We start from the raw sequence: 15,721 nt of genomic DNA, 5'->3' as shown, positions 1-15,721 counted from the left end.
TGCGCTTGACATCTGACTGTGTTATAGTTTCTGGGCAAGCTAGCCCCGTTGTCCTCGCGTCAATCATAGCGTCCGCAGTCGTTGAATCTCCTCTGGGGCATATTGTGCGACTGGGCTCACAGTGGTGGGTGGAGTCGAGAATCAGAACACTGGAGAAACAGATAGGTATTCTCAACAAAGAACTGGGCGAGAACCTGTGTGAAAACGAGTCTTTGGCAAGTCGTCTCCGTATCAGCCATTCCAGGTTGCAACTAATTTTGTTAGGAAAAAATGATCAACATTTTGAAGAGTACTTTAGAGGATCTTGATACTCTTCAAAGGGAAATCGCAAACTTTATGGATTTCTTGATTAGCATACAGGACATTGTGGCTACGGTCAAAGACGGTGATGACCGTGTCTTAATAAAAGACCTTACCGCGAAAGACATTGACGACATGAACGACGACCCACAGTTAAAGAAAGTAAGCGTTGAGTTATGAAGAAGTTGGTTGCTTTACTTACTCGACCAGGACTATCTTCGAGATGTTTCCCTCATGAAGGAGAGACTTTCCATCGCATCCAGGGCAACAGAACTATACAATGAGCTATCGGATAAGTTCTTAGTTCCTGCCATCGACTGGGTGGGGAGATTGTCCACTCTCAACTTATCTGATGAGGCTTATGGAAAAATGAAGCTTCAAATCAATGCTAAACGATCAGAGTTGTCCGAAGGAGCTAAGCAGTTGATTATGAAGGTATGTACACTGAGGCTGATGATACAATGCAAATAGATTGACTTTTTGTAGCGTGTTGATGAAATTGGCATTGCACTTAAGGTCCACGATCCTCAGTCGACTGCGGTGCCCCAGGCAAATGTGACTGAAGTTGTGGAGGACACGTCAGAGGAGTTCGAGGAGCTTGTTAACGCCTGAAGCTGGTCGGCCATTTGTGATCCGATGTTTTGACGGAGGCACTTTGTATTGATGTTCAACCAGAATGACAATGTTTGAATGATTCATAAGAGAGATGTATTGATCGCTGATAAGTATTTATTTGTTCTCTTTTCCCCGATGCGTCACCACTGTTCCTTAAAAATGGCAACGAGGTTGATGATGTAGTTGACTTGCCGGAAAGCTGGTCTTTCGTTAACCTCTGGAAAGTCCTAAAGCTTAGGATCCTCCTCCGCCTTTGCAACAGCTTCAACATTAGACAGAATAGACTCCTCCAAGCTTGTCCAACCAGGTCGGCCTAGATCCTTAAGAAGCTGCTCAGCCTTGTCTCTTGGCTCGATCTCGTTAGGGTCCTCTCCACCTGAGAAGTTCTCGGGGAATGTCCTGTTGGGAAAGTTCTTTCTGAGAATATCGAGGATAGCGTCCCAGCTGAAGCGACCGGCGAAGCCAAAAATACGCTGTTCCTTGACATGATCGAAGATGGCAGCTGCAACATGAAGCCGGCCTGTGTCCTCGACATCAATGTAATATTCTATGCCGATATTAGTACATGATCATTTTTAAAAGATGCTTGAGACTTACGAGGGACGATAGAGCTGTGGAATGGTGTTACTTGTCCCTTGAAGAGAAGCACTGGGAGGCCAGAGCTACTAGGGTATCCCTGGTTCACGGGATCAATAGAACTTCCCCAGTTGAAGTTGGGAAGGACTATTATCAGTCAGTCAGAGGTAGCAATATGCATTTCTGTTGGATATCTTACCGGTGTTAACGACCAATTCAGGCTTCTCGCTTCGGTGTTCCTTGTGATACTTCCAGATAGCCTGTTCTGCCTGGGCTTTGCTTGCCGCATACACAGCACCACGTCGGTCGGGGGTGTAAGGAGGATCAGCCCACGCCTTCTTGATCGCATCTTCAGACCAGCTCTCTTCAGTCACCTTGACACCGGGGACATCGCGCTGAGAGACGACGGCGGCAGAAGATGATGAGGTGAAGACGAATCGCTTCACGCTGGACTCTGCATAAGCGGCCTTGATTGCCGCGACGGCGAAGCTAATGACGCCAGGAATAACATTATTAGGATCAGGGTCCATAGACATAATTGACGCAGTATGCGCAATGACAGCGGCCCCTGTAGTTGTTGCATTAGTCGCATATCACTCTGTCGGCGTAAAGAACTGGTTCCTACCTTTGGCTGCCTCAGTCAAAGCCTTCTCATCTGTCAAGTCTGCCACCGCAACAAGCTCAAAGTTTCCTTGGCCATATTGTTTGTCAAATGCAGCCGTGAGCCACGCATTCTTCTCGACGTCACGAACAGTTCCGCGAACCTTGTAGCCATACTCGAGGAATTGTTTGGCGACATGGGAACCAAGAAGGCCATTGACTCCGGTCACGAGGACTAGAGAGCCTTTAGGGATAGCGGGGTTATCGAGAGGGGCCATTTTGATCGATTTTGTCTAGATGATGAGAGTAACTGGAATTCATATTATCGTGAGGATAGTTGGCGAACTTTTATACCTCCTTGAAGGATTCACCGCATAACCCCCGCACGGCTGTTGATGCAATATGGCCTTAGTGTGACTTGATTGTCCACAAGTCCGCAGAGAGTTTCGCATGTTTTGAGCTCTGTCAACGGGCGTAATGCCTGATTCGTGTTGGTGCTGCGCGCTAAGTTTCAGCATTTATAATCCACCTCGGCAACATTGAAACATCCGCGTCGGTTTTATGACTACATGAACTAAAGGATTACTGATCATTTCCTTCTTGATCATCATAACTATTCACAGCAGTAATTCTTGCGACTTCGACTTCTTTCCTCCGTATTTTTGTTCCCTCGGCATTTGCTCTGCGAGGGGACAGGCGGAACCCGCGGCGGGCGAACAGTGGACTTTGATGCTTTGCAGCAGGGATCTTGAGTCGTCACAAAAAGCAATACCCTTGCACTGAAAACTCAACCGATAAAACATACAGTTTCAGCCAGCTGATACTGGAGGGCCTCAAGATATTAACAGCATCGCCTTGACCTTAGCTATGTCTATATTGCTAAAACTTTAAAGTATTTCCGAACGCTCTAAAGGCGTGTTAACATGGTCGAGCAGTAGCGTTCATCTGCCACTGATATAGCGTTCCTAGCTGCACGGTGTCCATACTTTTTGACTTTCCTTTCGTTCTTATCTAACCGCTGATCAAACGTCATGCAAGGAAAGCTCATTTGTCGAGTGACATTGAACTTTGTCAGCCTCAAAATCCAGACCACGCTCATCCAATTCAGCAGCATGATACTCAATTGACAGCTCAGTCTGACAACCTGCACTCCAACTATGCTCTCTTGAGTATAGCATCAAACTCCCCAATCATCATCCCAGTCTCAGGAGGTTTCTACATCAGCTGATATATCTTTAAAAGTATTAATAGTTTAACACTATACTGAATATAGGCCAGCTCATTTCTCCGCATTCAGCGTCTTCTCCATTTCGCACTTAGAGTTTTCCCCAATCTCAGATCGTAGGCGATTCCCCCGCAACCCCGTTCAGGTCTTGGCCTTTTGATCCTTTTCACGCTTATTTACGCCGCTTTCATCATACCTCAAGCCACGACAATTTCCAAGACCGACACTACATCGGGCCTTGCAATTGATGTAATTTGCAACCACCAAGAAAATCACCAAGACATGGCTTAATCTTCATTGCGTCATGGCGTGAATTGTTGCCACAGAGAACCTACTGGATGCTGGAAGAGATGACGATAAATGCTTGGCGTTACATATGACCTGATAGCAAAAGCTGACATGGAAGTGATTATGTATAACCACTTAGGTTATCGAATATAATCAAGGTGCGAAACTAAGGCACCGTAGGTATGGTGGGAGAAGGTGACCCTTTCGCAAAACGATAGTCCGTCTCTGAAGGGTAGTTATGAGTCAATATTCGAATGCCAATCAGTTTAAAAACCTAATGATATCACCCTCAATGGCTCCTTTGCTAGTGCTTAGTCTCGGTCAAGTCTTTGGACGAGTATGTACAAGATTGATCAGATCAACTCGCACAAAGATTTTCACCTATACTTTCTTCAGAGGACTATAAGCATGCCGCTTTGTTTGAATACAAAAGCATTTGCTCCAAGGAGAATCATACGACAACGTTATGTATTACATACGAAGATGACGGTGGGATGGAAGAAGATTCGAGCTAGAGTTTGGACAAAACTTTTCAATTTAGATTAAATATCTATCTAGACTTCACCCAACAAATCTTATCCATTATATGAAAAATGTCAACTCAGTTCTCGTCAAGTCAATTCAAGATGGAAAGCAGATTGAAGGCTCTAGAGAGTATACAGGTATCGAGGGTTGTGCTCGCCGAGCTCAGCAATCTCCTCCTCAGTCTTGCCCTCCATGCGCCAGTCCTCTTGACCAGAAAGCTTTCTCTTGTTAAGACGCTTGAAGTGGAGGTAGACGGCAGTGTGAATGCAGACAGCAAGGGCCAGCATGCCAATAGAGGCACCGTAGCCGGGACGATAATGGGGCTCGTATTCGTTGCTGAACAGGAAAGGGGCGGCAACACCAGCTGAGTTTCCAATGGTGATGAAGATACCGCTAGCGAAGGCACGCTTGCCATATCGCGGCTGATTGACAGTGATCCAAGCCATACCAGATCCAGAGCCGGTCCAGAGACCAATAGCAACAATGAAGCATCCAGCGTAGCTCATGGCAGTGCTTTGGTTGGCAATCAGAAGAATGTAGCCGACTATCATAGTCAAACCTCCTCCAATGCAGAAAAGCCCTCGCTGTTGGGTTCGGTCACTGATGTTGGCACAGATCAGATAGGTGACGAAGCCCACGGCGTACACAGGGACTGTGAGACCCTGGACTTGCTTGTCGGTCCATTGGCCCATTTGCTTGATGATGGTTGGCAAGAAGACACTGAAGCTGTAAAGGACTGAGTGACTACAGTATTGAGCAATGGAGAGAGCCCAAATGGTCCAGTCCTTGGCTCCAGCGATGACGTCTTCCTTGTGCATCTCCTGACCAGATGTTGTTTGACCAATCTCCGCTGCTCGCAGGTCCAAGAGGTTCTGTCGGTCCTCCTCAGTGAGAAACTTGGCGGTTGCGGGAGTGTTTGGCAGGATCCAGGGGATGAAAACGGCTGTCAGGACGGTGGGGATACCGTTGATGGTGAGGATCCATCGCCAGGCTCGCCATCCGGCAGCACCCTCTTGAGGGCCATCCCAGTTGTCGAGCTCACCGATACCGAGGGCAACGAGACCACCAACGGCTCCAGAGATGGCAGAGATGGAATAGAAGTACGCATTGCGAAGTGAGATGTGCTTCTTGTGATAGAAAGTGGTCAGGTACAGCCTAGAAATGACCATGGTCAGATACGTATCACGAAATGGAGAAGTCCAACACTCACATGATGCCTGGGAAGAGACCAGCCTCAAAGAAACCAAGAAGCAGGCGGCAAGCTACCATTGAGCCAAAGTTGTTGACGAAACCTGTGCAAATGGCCACAATACCCCAGAAGAAAACGAGACCGGCAATGTATCGGGCAGGCTGCAGCTTCTTGATTATAAGGTTGGAGGGAGTTTCAAACAGCTAAGAGCAAGTCGGCGGGCTGTCTCATGAGATGGATATGGCATTGATGGGACTTACACAGTAGGTAACAAAGAGAATCGACACGCAGATTTGAAATTGATCTCTTGTGAGACCAAGTTCCTCCTCGAGACCATAGAGACGAGCATTGCCGATACTAACTATATCGAATTGTCAGTATTGGTAGGGCTGGATGTTTCAGACCAAACTCACCTCGATCCATGAAGTTCATGAGGTAGATCCAGCAGACACAAGGAATGATACGTCGATCAAGCTTCTTCAGAATACGCTTCTCCGTCTGCTCACTAACATAAGGGACCGATCGCTCGTTGGTGGGACCATCGCTCTGAGTAGCAATGCCGCCCTCCTCCTCCTTGGAAGGAGAGTGCCGATCACTAGAACCGATCGACATGGTGAAGAGATGAGACAGAAAAGCTGGAGAAGAAGAATTGGCAAGGAATGGGTCTGGAAGAAGAGGAGATGCGGGTGCAGAGCGAGACCACGCGACTGGGACATCGGGCTCCTTTTTTATAAGTAAACGCGTACGTCGTAATGGTTGCAGCAAAGACCGCGCGGGGTATCAATGCCCAGACATTCTAATCCAGATTACGAAGGAAACCCGGTCCAAAGGATCCTGGAGACCCCAGACCGCCAAGAGGTAAAAGAAGCAGTCATTGTTGTGGTCTCTTGGTTTGGGGGAGACAAGAGTCGAAAGCTGGGGAAAAAGAGGGATGCAATAGGGGGGGCTAAGCTTTTGCGGAGCACGCGGAGTAAATCCTGTTACGACGGGAATACCAATTTCGCCAAGCAATAGCCAAGGTGTTAGTGGGTGGGAACGAATATGAATCTGATACCCACACAAAACGTGAAGCATTGGAGCTCGTTATCAGGTGAGCATTACCCCAGCGACTTGGCGGTACTTGGCATCTTGTATGAGGAAGTCATAATAACGCATCCCAATCTTGGCGAGTAAGCTTGGTTGGTTCGTCGATGCTGTTCGTTGCTCTTGGCTGCAATGACTCGGTCAAATGGAATGCACTCTTATTTAGGCAAGATGGTCAATAAACTTGGCGGTTATATGCATCAAAGTCTCTGCTGTGTCAGTGATGACATCTGTTCCAAGAATGACAATCTCTGCCTCCACGTGCTTGGAAGGATGTGATATTCCCTTCCCCTCACCCTCTCGACATGTCCCAACGATGCACGCTGATGCTTTTAGCCTTTAGATGACACGTGGAACTCGCGTGGCTTAGATTATTTCACTTCTCCGATCCCTGATTCTGTCTCGGTAGCATTTTACTAATGAGTTTTTCTTTGTTGTATGTAAGAGTTACAAGATCTGACTCCTTATAGGGCGGGCTAAAACAAGGCTCGGGTGGCAATTCTCCGATCACGTTTCTGGCTTCTCCGCATCCGGCAATCAATGCCCGAGACGCTAAACGAGCCCTAAATTGAGCCTTAATTTTCTTGTATGTTACAGCACTGTCACTTGCCCAGACATTACAGCATCAGAGTTGGAGTTTGTCTTGGAAGCCAAGAGAGAGGCGCTCATCTTCCAAGACTTTGTTACCGAGGTTTTGGACAGATCTTGATCCCGGACGAGCGGAGCAAATCAAATCTGATTGAATTGTTGGGGTTTTTTCGTAATGTGCCCAGGCGCTGATGATGCTTAGTTGTCAAAATGTGAGATTCGCAACATTGCAGATTTGACAGATGTCACCCTATACAAATCATTACTATACACCAACAAACTAAAATTATTGATAATATTTGTAATGTGAATGCCGAATTTGGCATCAAAGTCAACAGTTTCCTCTTAATTGCCGAGTGAGGCTTTGCTGATTCACTCGTGACGCTCATGGGAATAACATAGAACTCACTGGAAGGTGTTCAAACCGCCAGCTACCTGACGACGCGCTCACCTTCTTTTTGTCAATGCTGATTGGCCAAAGTATCGGTCTTTGCCATCCATGTCTTCGGTTACCGGCGATTTTAGACCCCATCACCGCCGGACGGCTTGTTCACCGTTTCCGGGGCAAGGTCTGGGATTGCCATGCATACAGTTATCAACATGGACATCTGAATCCATGCGATTTTCGTTCGGATGTGATGATTCAGGACTCGGAGTTACGGTGAGCCAATTGACGGGCGCTTACCTCAGTCTAGAGAATATCTTGGTACGTGAGACATGCATTTCTCAACAAGCCAAAGGTTACATGCATTGCTTGGCAATAACCCCTAATATCAACACAGCCCCCGGGCATCATCGTTGGCAAGTGCGTGGAGTGCCATGCCAACAATCCAAGCTCATGCCTGGCGGGACGCTCACTTAGAGCACGGCCTTCAAGGTCCACTGTCACAAAATCCGCTTATCTGCCCCAGATTATAACGTTAAGAAGCAAGATGCTTTAGCTATCGTATGAGCCCCAAAAATGGGTACGGGATCTTGGGTAATGGCTTGGCGAAATGCTTATCTTGTACAGCGTGGCTGTCGGGATTGGAAATGAAGTTGGGTTTCACGAGCGAGGCTGAATTTGTGCAACATGCTAATTTCAATACGAATTTCTGGGCGCAAATTTCGACAACCAAGTTTTGAGCCCTTTCAGCTTATGTCTCAGTCCTTTATGCACAGCAGCGGGCTCTGCCATGCTGTTCTTTGAGCGCGCTTCGCGAGATCGAGTAGGTATTGTAACCGCACCAGCGTTTTTCAATATTCTATCAAGTGCCGACGAATGAGTCAGAGCGATCTGTCAAAACGATCAATGAGTGTAAGTTAGAGATACCGGACCGTTACACAGATAAGCTATCTACCCCGGCCCGGATCTGACGTTTCCTTTAGAGGTTCGATCAGCAAAAAGGTCTACACATGACGATCGCTAGCGCGACGCGTTACCTTTGGAGGCAAGAGGGGAACCGCGTTTTATAACCTCCAAAGGCAAGGCTTTGGTGATGTTTCCCCTCTCATGCACAAAACATTGGGGTTCTTGGTGGCATTTGGGTAAGATTATCAGGAACAAAAGTCAAAAAACACCAACCGGGCCGGTCGTGAAGTTTATCTCGCATCGTCGATGTCATTAGAAGGCGCAACGTCATCGGCCACCTACGACGGCCCTTCGCCAACTCACTTCTGTTTATATATAAACTTGGGAGTCTTTGGTGATATTTTGTGTTCATACCAAGTCACACCGCCATTAGATTTGAGCCTCATAGACAATCGACACCGTAACAATGACCGCTGCATCGCCTCATCCGTTTGACCCTCTGTCGCCCGAGGAGATTTCGAGGGTCAGTCAATCATCAATGAATAATCCCCAATCTCAGCAATGATAAGCTGAGATATCTAGGCTTCACGCATCGTGCGCCCCCACTTTGGCGGTCATGACCCCAACTTCCGTGTCATCACTCTTCTCGAGCCCGCCAAGAAGGGAATGATCACTTATCTCGAAAAAGAGCACCTCAATCAACCCATTGACCATGCGCCAACTCGCCATGCACGGGTGGAGGCTTCCATCAAAGCCGAAACCGAAGGGAATCACCTTTTTGAGCTTATTGTCGATCTTGACACTGACAAAGTTGTCAAAAAGCAGCATGTTGAAGGGAAGCATTCTTACATCGACACTGATTACATGAAAGCTGTTGAAGCTGCTTGTCTCGCCAATGCAGAGGTCCAGGCTCTGATAAAGACTCTTGATCTCCCTGCAGGCGCGACTGTTGTCGTTGAACCGTGGGCTTATGCGACGGATGGAATGAACGATATGACTCATCGAGTCAGCATGGTAGGCTTTTCTTGGCTTCGTGGGTGCTTGGTATACTAAATCCGAGCAGTGCTGGTTCTATGTACGGCTGTTGGAGAACCCCAATGCGAACTATTACGCTTATCCTTTGGATGTATGCGCCGAGGTATCCGAGTCTCTTAGGGTCATGAAAGTTTACCGTCTACCAACAACACCAGACGAAAGAGCAAACAACGAGAAAAGGCCATTTGATCGCCGAAGAGTCCACTCTGCTGCCACTAGCGAATACCATCCCGACTTGCGACCAGACCCCAGGACTACTACCAAGCCACTACATGTAACTCAGCCCGAAGGTCCTTCATTCCATATCGAAGGCAATCGTCTGACCTGGGAGAAATGGGATCTCCGAGTTGGCTTCAACTACCGAGAAGGTCTCACTCTCCATGACGTTCGATATGATGGACGAAGCCTGTTCTATCGCCTTTCGTTGGCTGAGATGTTCGTACCATACGGCGATCCACGAGCCCCATATCCACGAAAGGCTGCATTCGACCTTGGTAATGATGGCGCCGGTATCAATGCCAATAACCTCCAGCTTGGTTGTGATTGCCTTGGGACGATCAAGTACTTCGACGCTTATCACAATACGTCATCGGGAGAGCCTCTGAAGTTACCCAATGTTGTCTGCTGTCACGAACAGGATGACGGAATTCTTTGGAAGCATACCAACTTCCGCACGAATGTTCCGGTCGTAACTCGTTCTCGAATTTTGGTCCTGCAGACTATAATAACTGTGACCAACTACGAGTATATCTTTGCCTGGCACTTCAGTCAAGATGCTTCCATCTTCTATGAGGTTCGGGCAACAGGTATTCTCTCCACTGCGCCAACCTCTATAGATCACAAGGGGACGTATCCTTATGGGAATATCGTGGCACCCGGAGTTCTCGCACCATATCATCAGCATCTTTTCAGTCTTCGCATTGACCCTGCAATTGACGGCCATGCAAACTCACTCGTGGTTGAAGAGTCCAAGCCACTTCCCATCGATGATCCGGCCGTTCATAATCCTTTCGGCGTTGGCTATGTGACCGAAAGTCAAACGGTCGAAGAGGAAGGAGGCTTTGATCTTGACTTTACGAAAGCGCGTACCTTTAAATTCGTCAACGAGAATAAGATCAACCCCATCACCGGTACGCCAGTCGGCTTCAAGCTTATGCCCTTCTACAGCCAGATGCTTCTCGCGCACCCTGAATCCTTCCATGCCAAGCGCTCGGAGTTTGCGGAGCATGCGGTGTGGGTGACCAGGTATGAAGACAACGATTATTTCCCTGCGGGTAAATACACGATGCAATCAGCCGGAGGCGACGGCTTGGCGTCTGTAATTGCGAGGCGCCGAAACACCGGAGTTACTCATTCCGTGAGGAATGAGGATATTGTCATTTGGCATACTTTCGGCTCCACTCATAACCCGCGTATTGAGGATTGGCCTGTTATGCCGAGTGAGAAGATGATGGTTGGGTTGAAGCCGGTGAACTTCTTCTCTGGAAATCCGGGGTTGGATGTTGCTCCTTCCACACAGGAGAAGAATAAAAGTGTCCTTTATCCAGGAGAGGAAAAGAAAGACCCTAGATGCTGTGCTTCAAAGCTGTAAAGGCAAATCGTGGTTCGATAATGGAATTGACAATACACAATAGAGACTTGGCGAACAGAGGATGCCAGCCTTTCTGAGGCCCTTCGTAAGGTTGAGTGACTTATATTCTAGCGGGTAGTGTATATTTAACTGCTGATATTGCTTCTTGCGGCTTGTCCCCTAGTACCTCGTAATCAGAGTTGTTGATCTTCCGGTTTTCCACTTACGTTAACTAAGGATAACTTATAATAGTTTAGGATAACTTTGTAAACTCTAACTCTTTGACTAGTTTGTATCCAGCTTGCAATCAAGCCTCGAAAAGAACCACTCATTCTGGTCATTGTGCCATGTCTGTGACCTGTACGGATCATGGTCCACTTTTTACCAACCAAACTTGTTTCATGAGCTGATCCAGGGTTGGAAAGTGTCGAGTATACTACCCTCGGGATAATAGCCAGCGCTATCCAGCAATGTCCATGCCCTCTTTGTCGGTAGATTCTCCGCTGTAGATCGCAATGACTACAGAAAGTGAGGAGGTTAAAGTCGAATATAAGGCTTCCATTATCCCGTAACACTTGACCGATCTCTGACCACTCCTCCCCGCGCCTGTGATTTGGCTCATCGTTAACTATTTCGTCTCCGAAAAGATGATCCATTTGCAGGCCAAGAGTCCAACCCTTTTGCCTTAGGCGCATGGGTATCTTAGCAAGCCACTCCATCAACCCCATCGGACATCCCCTGTCGTCTCTGGGAGCATTAAGCAGCCGAGTCATTAGATCAAATCCAAGGAAAGCAAGTTCGTCCGTGTTCAGTCCCTCAATAAATGCATCGTTATCGTATGCGTTGGATGAAAACCACATACTATCAGGAAACCGTAACCTGTTATCCGGAATAAACTTGCCTGTCTCGGTGACGGTTTCGGGCGGTCTGTCGGGCAGCCAAGAATCGGCGAGATGAGCTAAAATAGCACCATAGAGATCTTTCATGTAATAGTAAACGCACCGAAGTGCTTCGGACTCGCCACGACTGAACCTCTTGAAAGCTGACCCGCAACACGAGACTAGTGATTGAGACCTTGATTCAGCTAGACCCCGTAGCCTAGGTGATTCCCTGTCACTGGTACGACGCTATTGGATTATAGAAATCGAAGTTACTCAAGCACTATCAAATGCCGCGCTAAACGGAGGATTATTTCACCAAGCACGTTGGAAAACAGTACTATGTCCACTTCATTGATGATTCCTTGATTGCAGATTCCTAAAAGTTCACCGACGCTCTACGATGGCACTTTGGCCAGGAGGCAGAGGGGAACAGAGATTGGAGTCGTACCGGCCCTGTTAATGGCAAATGGCGTATCCACGCATGGGTTCAGAGAGACTTATAACTGCGCTATGTGACTGAACTCAGCTATTTGACAGTGCAACGAGTATATTCAGGCGCCTCGTGAAGTTATTTGCTGTTAGGTACCCTATACTTAAGACCTCAGAATGTTCGGAAGTGGAGAAGCAAAGGCCGAGGAAATGATTGGATCATGTGCGGTAGCGGCGCGGAAGAACGAAAGCCTCATCTTGAGACACGGCAACTGGCGAATGAAAACAGTAAACAGCCAGAGACCTCCAGAAGTACAAAATGACAACATTGAATAAAGGAACAAGAAGAAGCAAATTACCCAATAAGAAGCGACCTTTCTGAAGGAAGAGAGAGTTTTCATCACCGTGCACGTTGACTAGTCAGCCTCATCTCAATCTCGCCGAGCCCAGCAAAAAAACTCTGCACTCGCTAAACAAACCGCTTAGTCACTGTATCCACAGCACCTGGGGACTCATACCCGCACAACCGGCTGTGCGTTTAGTATCACGTGTTTTTCGCATAACCGGTTATGCAGATAAGGCTGAATGTCTGACTTTAGATTAAATACACAACTGCTATTTAACAACAACACCATTTATAATTAAAATAGCTATTCAGTGGTATTTTTTATCTTTATAACTACTTATTATTTTATATTTTATATTATTAATCCGCTGCCTGGCCTCTATTTACCGCAAATAATATAGAAGTAATATAACCTTCTAACTAATAGGATTATATAAGAATAGTTATCTGCTTATAATATCAAGGATATAAAGAGAGCCTTATTATATCACAGATATAACTAATACTAATATATAGAAGCCCTCTCTATTATAACTGCAATATAATTAACTTAATAGTATATGCCTTCTTCTTCTCAACTTAAATTAATAAAGGGAGATACTATATATAGGATATCTATTATTATGCCTTTAGTTATATTATAGAAATAATTCCTCTATTACTCTTAATCTATATAATAAGTATTTAATATAGCTATAAGTTAATTAGTAGATATATATATAAATTAAGAGATAAATTTCTTATCTTCTCTCCTTAATATAATATCTTCCTTTAAGATATTAAGTAATCTAATAAACCCCCTAGCTTATAATATCTCTATCTCTTTAATAATAGCTTTAAATAATAATAAAAATAATAACTTTAAGATCTTTAAGGATAATACTTAAACTATCCCCTGCCTAGTCCCTTTAAACTAAAATAACTAGTTTATCCTGCAGCCTACTATTACTGCAAATAACCTTCCTGGTTACTTAGGGACTAGGTAAGTAATATATAAGGCAGTAGGCTTCTTTTAGCCTATCCCCTGACTTATTCTTTATGGCTAAGAGAATCTAGGAGTGTAATAGCCGGTGTATAATATATTTAATACTAATAGTTAGATAGCCTAGAATGCTCCCTTAGGAGCTAATATAAATATAGGTCTCCTGATGCCAGCATAGCTTTATATGGCATATAATACTAGCTTTATTCCTGCTAAGGCTCTAGTAACTATAGTAATATAAAACCAGGGATATAGTATTAAGGGAAACTAGTATACCGGCCAGCTTTATAATATAATTAACTAATAGTTAGCTTAACTAGTTCCTAATACTATGCCTTTCTAGATAGCTTAAATGCTATAATAGTAAGATATAGCATATTAAGCAGGGCCTCTAATCCCTGTTATAATATAGCCTATGCCTGCGGTTAGAATAACTATATATATACCGACTTTGCAGGTAGCCTAGCAGAATAGTATATATATTAATTCGGTTAATCTACAGGGGCATATTATATAAACTTAGATAGGCAGATAATAGGAGGAATTAAGAATATTTAGGGTTACTTTTTTATATATATTTAGTAGCATATATACTAGTTTAAATCTCTTGCTATATTAATATTATCTACTTTATTAAGGTTATAATCTGCTTAAAGAGAAATATATAATTCCTTTACTTAATCTATCTACTTATATATATATAATTTAATTCTTTATATCTAACCCTATACCATCTTCTTACTTACCAATAACATTAGAATCTAGCAGATTAAGGTATTAAGATATATATTAATTAATTTAGCTTTTTTCTCTTAATTTAATAATATATATACTATCCTTCTTAGGCATAAGTAGCTGGTTATAAGTATAGGTATTCTAACTAGGATAATTAATTTATAAGGATTAATAATTTTATATACTCTGACTTTATTAACTCTTAATTATTATAAATACTATAAAATAAAAAGAGGCACTTTAATTATAAAGAGCTACTATTAAGTAATAATAATTATATTATTAAATTCGCCGAAATTCGCTCTATTTATATATAGCTCCTAATTAACTATTATCCCTCTGTATCTTATTTAGCATCAGGCTGCCTAACTGCTTAGTTATCTCGCCGGGAGAATTAGATCGCCTCCCTGCTGCAGCTGTGATAATATGTGACTTATAGGTCCTTGCCGGGATATATAGCTAGGGCCTTCTGCTCCTAAAAGCTGCATTTCTAGTTAATCGGCATTATCATTAGATCTGTTATTATTATTAAGCCAGCTGTATATCTCCTCTAATATCCAATCTCTTAGTTTAAAGCTATTATAAAGCTTAATAAAGGGCCCTATCTGCTCTAACCTCCAGCACCACTAATACCTAACTATATTATACTCTAAAGGCAGTCTAATAGCTTCTCTAAAGGTATAATCAGTAAGAGAGGTACCAGGGGGCTGCTGGTTAAACTATGCCTTGTGAAATTCCTTATACTTTATATATACTTAATATACAGGCTCTTAAAGGTAGTAGTAGGTCAGGGTCAGGGTTATCTATGGTATTAAGGCTGCAGCAGCAGCAGGAGATATAGACCTGCTCTATATATCTATAACTATAACCTCCTTTATAATAAGATCTTATTCTCTCTTTATATTATTAAGCTCTATTGCTATTTTAATATACTTCTTAGGGTATAGCCTTAAGTTTCTATTATAACCTTGCTTATAATATTAAAAGCAGGTCTATAGCTTCCTAGGCACTAAGGAAAGTAGTGCCTTTTTAACTTCTTTAAATATATATAAATCTCGCCATATACTTAATGCCGGCTATGACTTTAAGGCTATATAGTAATTATTAACCTTATAGGGCTTGAATATTAGCGGCGGTATCCTAGATTGCTAAAGATACTAATATAAATAGAAATAGCTTATTAATAAGGGCTTGTTTCCCTGGATTAATAGCATAAGGGCATAAGTATAAGGTATACCTATAGTCTTTAAGAAACTCCTAGTATATTAAAGGAGACTCTCTCCTATTTATTCTTACTGCAGATTAACTATAATTAATGCCTTATAAGATATCTAACCGCAGACTTGGCTATATAGAGCTCCTAATAATATCTAAGTATGCTAAGTAGGTCTTATTACTTATTTAAGAGTGTGACGGTTGGTTTCCAACTGTGGATAAACTAAGCCGTGCTAGGTTTATTGTTG

General features: G+C 44.2%; 4 protein-coding genes across 5 annotated transcripts; 2 read left to right on the top strand and 2 right to left on the bottom strand.

The window, feature by feature from the left end:
• Nucleotides 1-270: 270 nt before the first annotated feature.
• On the top strand, nt 271-912 carry FOIG_10285 (uncharacterized protein; the record flags this gene model as incomplete). Its single annotated transcript, XM_031210612.1, has 3 exons — nt 271-462; nt 511-735; nt 787-912. 3 exons carry the CDS (start codon nt 271-273, stop codon nt 910-912), a joined length of 543 nt encoding a protein of 180 aa, XP_031059323.1.
• A 226-nt stretch (nt 913-1,138) lies between these two features.
• FOIG_10284 (uncharacterized protein) lies at nt 1,139-2,369 on the bottom strand (the record flags this gene model as incomplete). The annotated part of the gene is made up of 4 exons (XM_031210611.1): nt 1,139-1,462; nt 1,513-1,638; nt 1,691-2,059; nt 2,117-2,369. The coding sequence occupies 4 exons, from the start codon at nt 2,367-2,369 to the stop codon at nt 1,143-1,145; spliced, it is 1,068 nt and encodes a 355-aa protein (XP_031059322.1). The 3' UTR covers nt 1,139-1,142.
• Nucleotides 2,370-4,049: 1,680 nt separating this feature from the next.
• FOIG_10283 (uncharacterized protein) lies at nt 4,050-6,224 on the bottom strand. Its single transcript, XM_031210610.1, has 4 exons — nt 5,732-6,224; nt 5,579-5,679; nt 5,340-5,521; nt 4,050-5,284 (listed from the first exon to the last, which is right to left on the bottom strand). The coding sequence occupies exons 1-4, from the start codon at nt 5,928-5,930 to the stop codon at nt 4,252-4,254; spliced, it is 1,515 nt and encodes a 504-aa protein (XP_031059321.1). The 5' UTR covers nt 5,931-6,224; the 3' UTR covers nt 4,050-4,251.
• Nucleotides 6,225-8,060: 1,836 nt separating this feature from the next.
• On the top strand, nt 8,061-11,222 carry FOIG_10282 (primary-amine oxidase). Of its 2 annotated transcripts, XM_031210608.1 has the most exons (4): nt 8,061-8,286; nt 8,358-8,803; nt 8,863-9,294; nt 9,344-11,222. In XM_031210608.1, exons 2-4 carry the CDS (start codon nt 8,747-8,749, stop codon nt 10,904-10,906), a joined length of 2,052 nt encoding a protein of 683 aa, XP_031059319.1. In that variant the 5' UTR covers nt 8,061-8,286; nt 8,358-8,746; the 3' UTR covers nt 10,907-11,222. The 2 variants fall into 2 exon arrangements, with proteins under 2 accessions (XP_031059319.1, XP_031059320.1); XM_031210609.1 differs by having other exon boundaries at nt 8,358-9,294.
• Nucleotides 11,223-15,721: the final 4,499 nt, after the last annotated feature.

Source organism: Fusarium odoratissimum (assembly GCF_000260195.1).
Source record: "Fusarium odoratissimum NRRL 54006 unplaced genomic scaffold supercont1.18, whole genome shotgun sequence".
Classification (NCBI taxonomy): Eukaryota; Fungi; Ascomycota; class Sordariomycetes; order Hypocreales; family Nectriaceae; genus Fusarium; species Fusarium odoratissimum.
This window is presented reverse-complemented; position numbering and strand designations above follow the sequence as displayed.

Bases quoted from the DNA above. Each gene is read 5' to 3' on its own strand.
- FOIG_10283 (XM_031210610.1), bottom strand. From the start codon at position 5,930: ATGTCGATCGGTTCTAGTGATCGGCACTCTCCTTCCAAGGAGGAGGAG. The intron at 5,680-5,731 runs GTGAGTTTGGTC...AATTCGATATAG, and splicing joins CATGAACTTCATGGATCGAG to TTAGTATCGGCAATGCTCGT. The intron at 5,522-5,578 runs GTAAGTCCCATC...ACTTGCTCTTAG, and splicing joins TTCTCTTTGTTACCTACTGT to CTGTTTGAAACTCCCTCCAA.
- FOIG_10282 (XM_031210608.1), top strand. From the start codon at position 8,747: ATGACCGCTGCATCGCCTCATCCGTTTGACCCTCTGTCGCCCGAGGAG. The intron at 8,804-8,862 runs GTCAGTCAATCA...TGAGATATCTAG, and splicing joins CGCCCGAGGAGATTTCGAGG to GCTTCACGCATCGTGCGCCC. The intron at 9,295-9,343 runs GTAGGCTTTTCT...AAATCCGAGCAG, and splicing joins TGACTCATCGAGTCAGCATG to TGCTGGTTCTATGTACGGCT.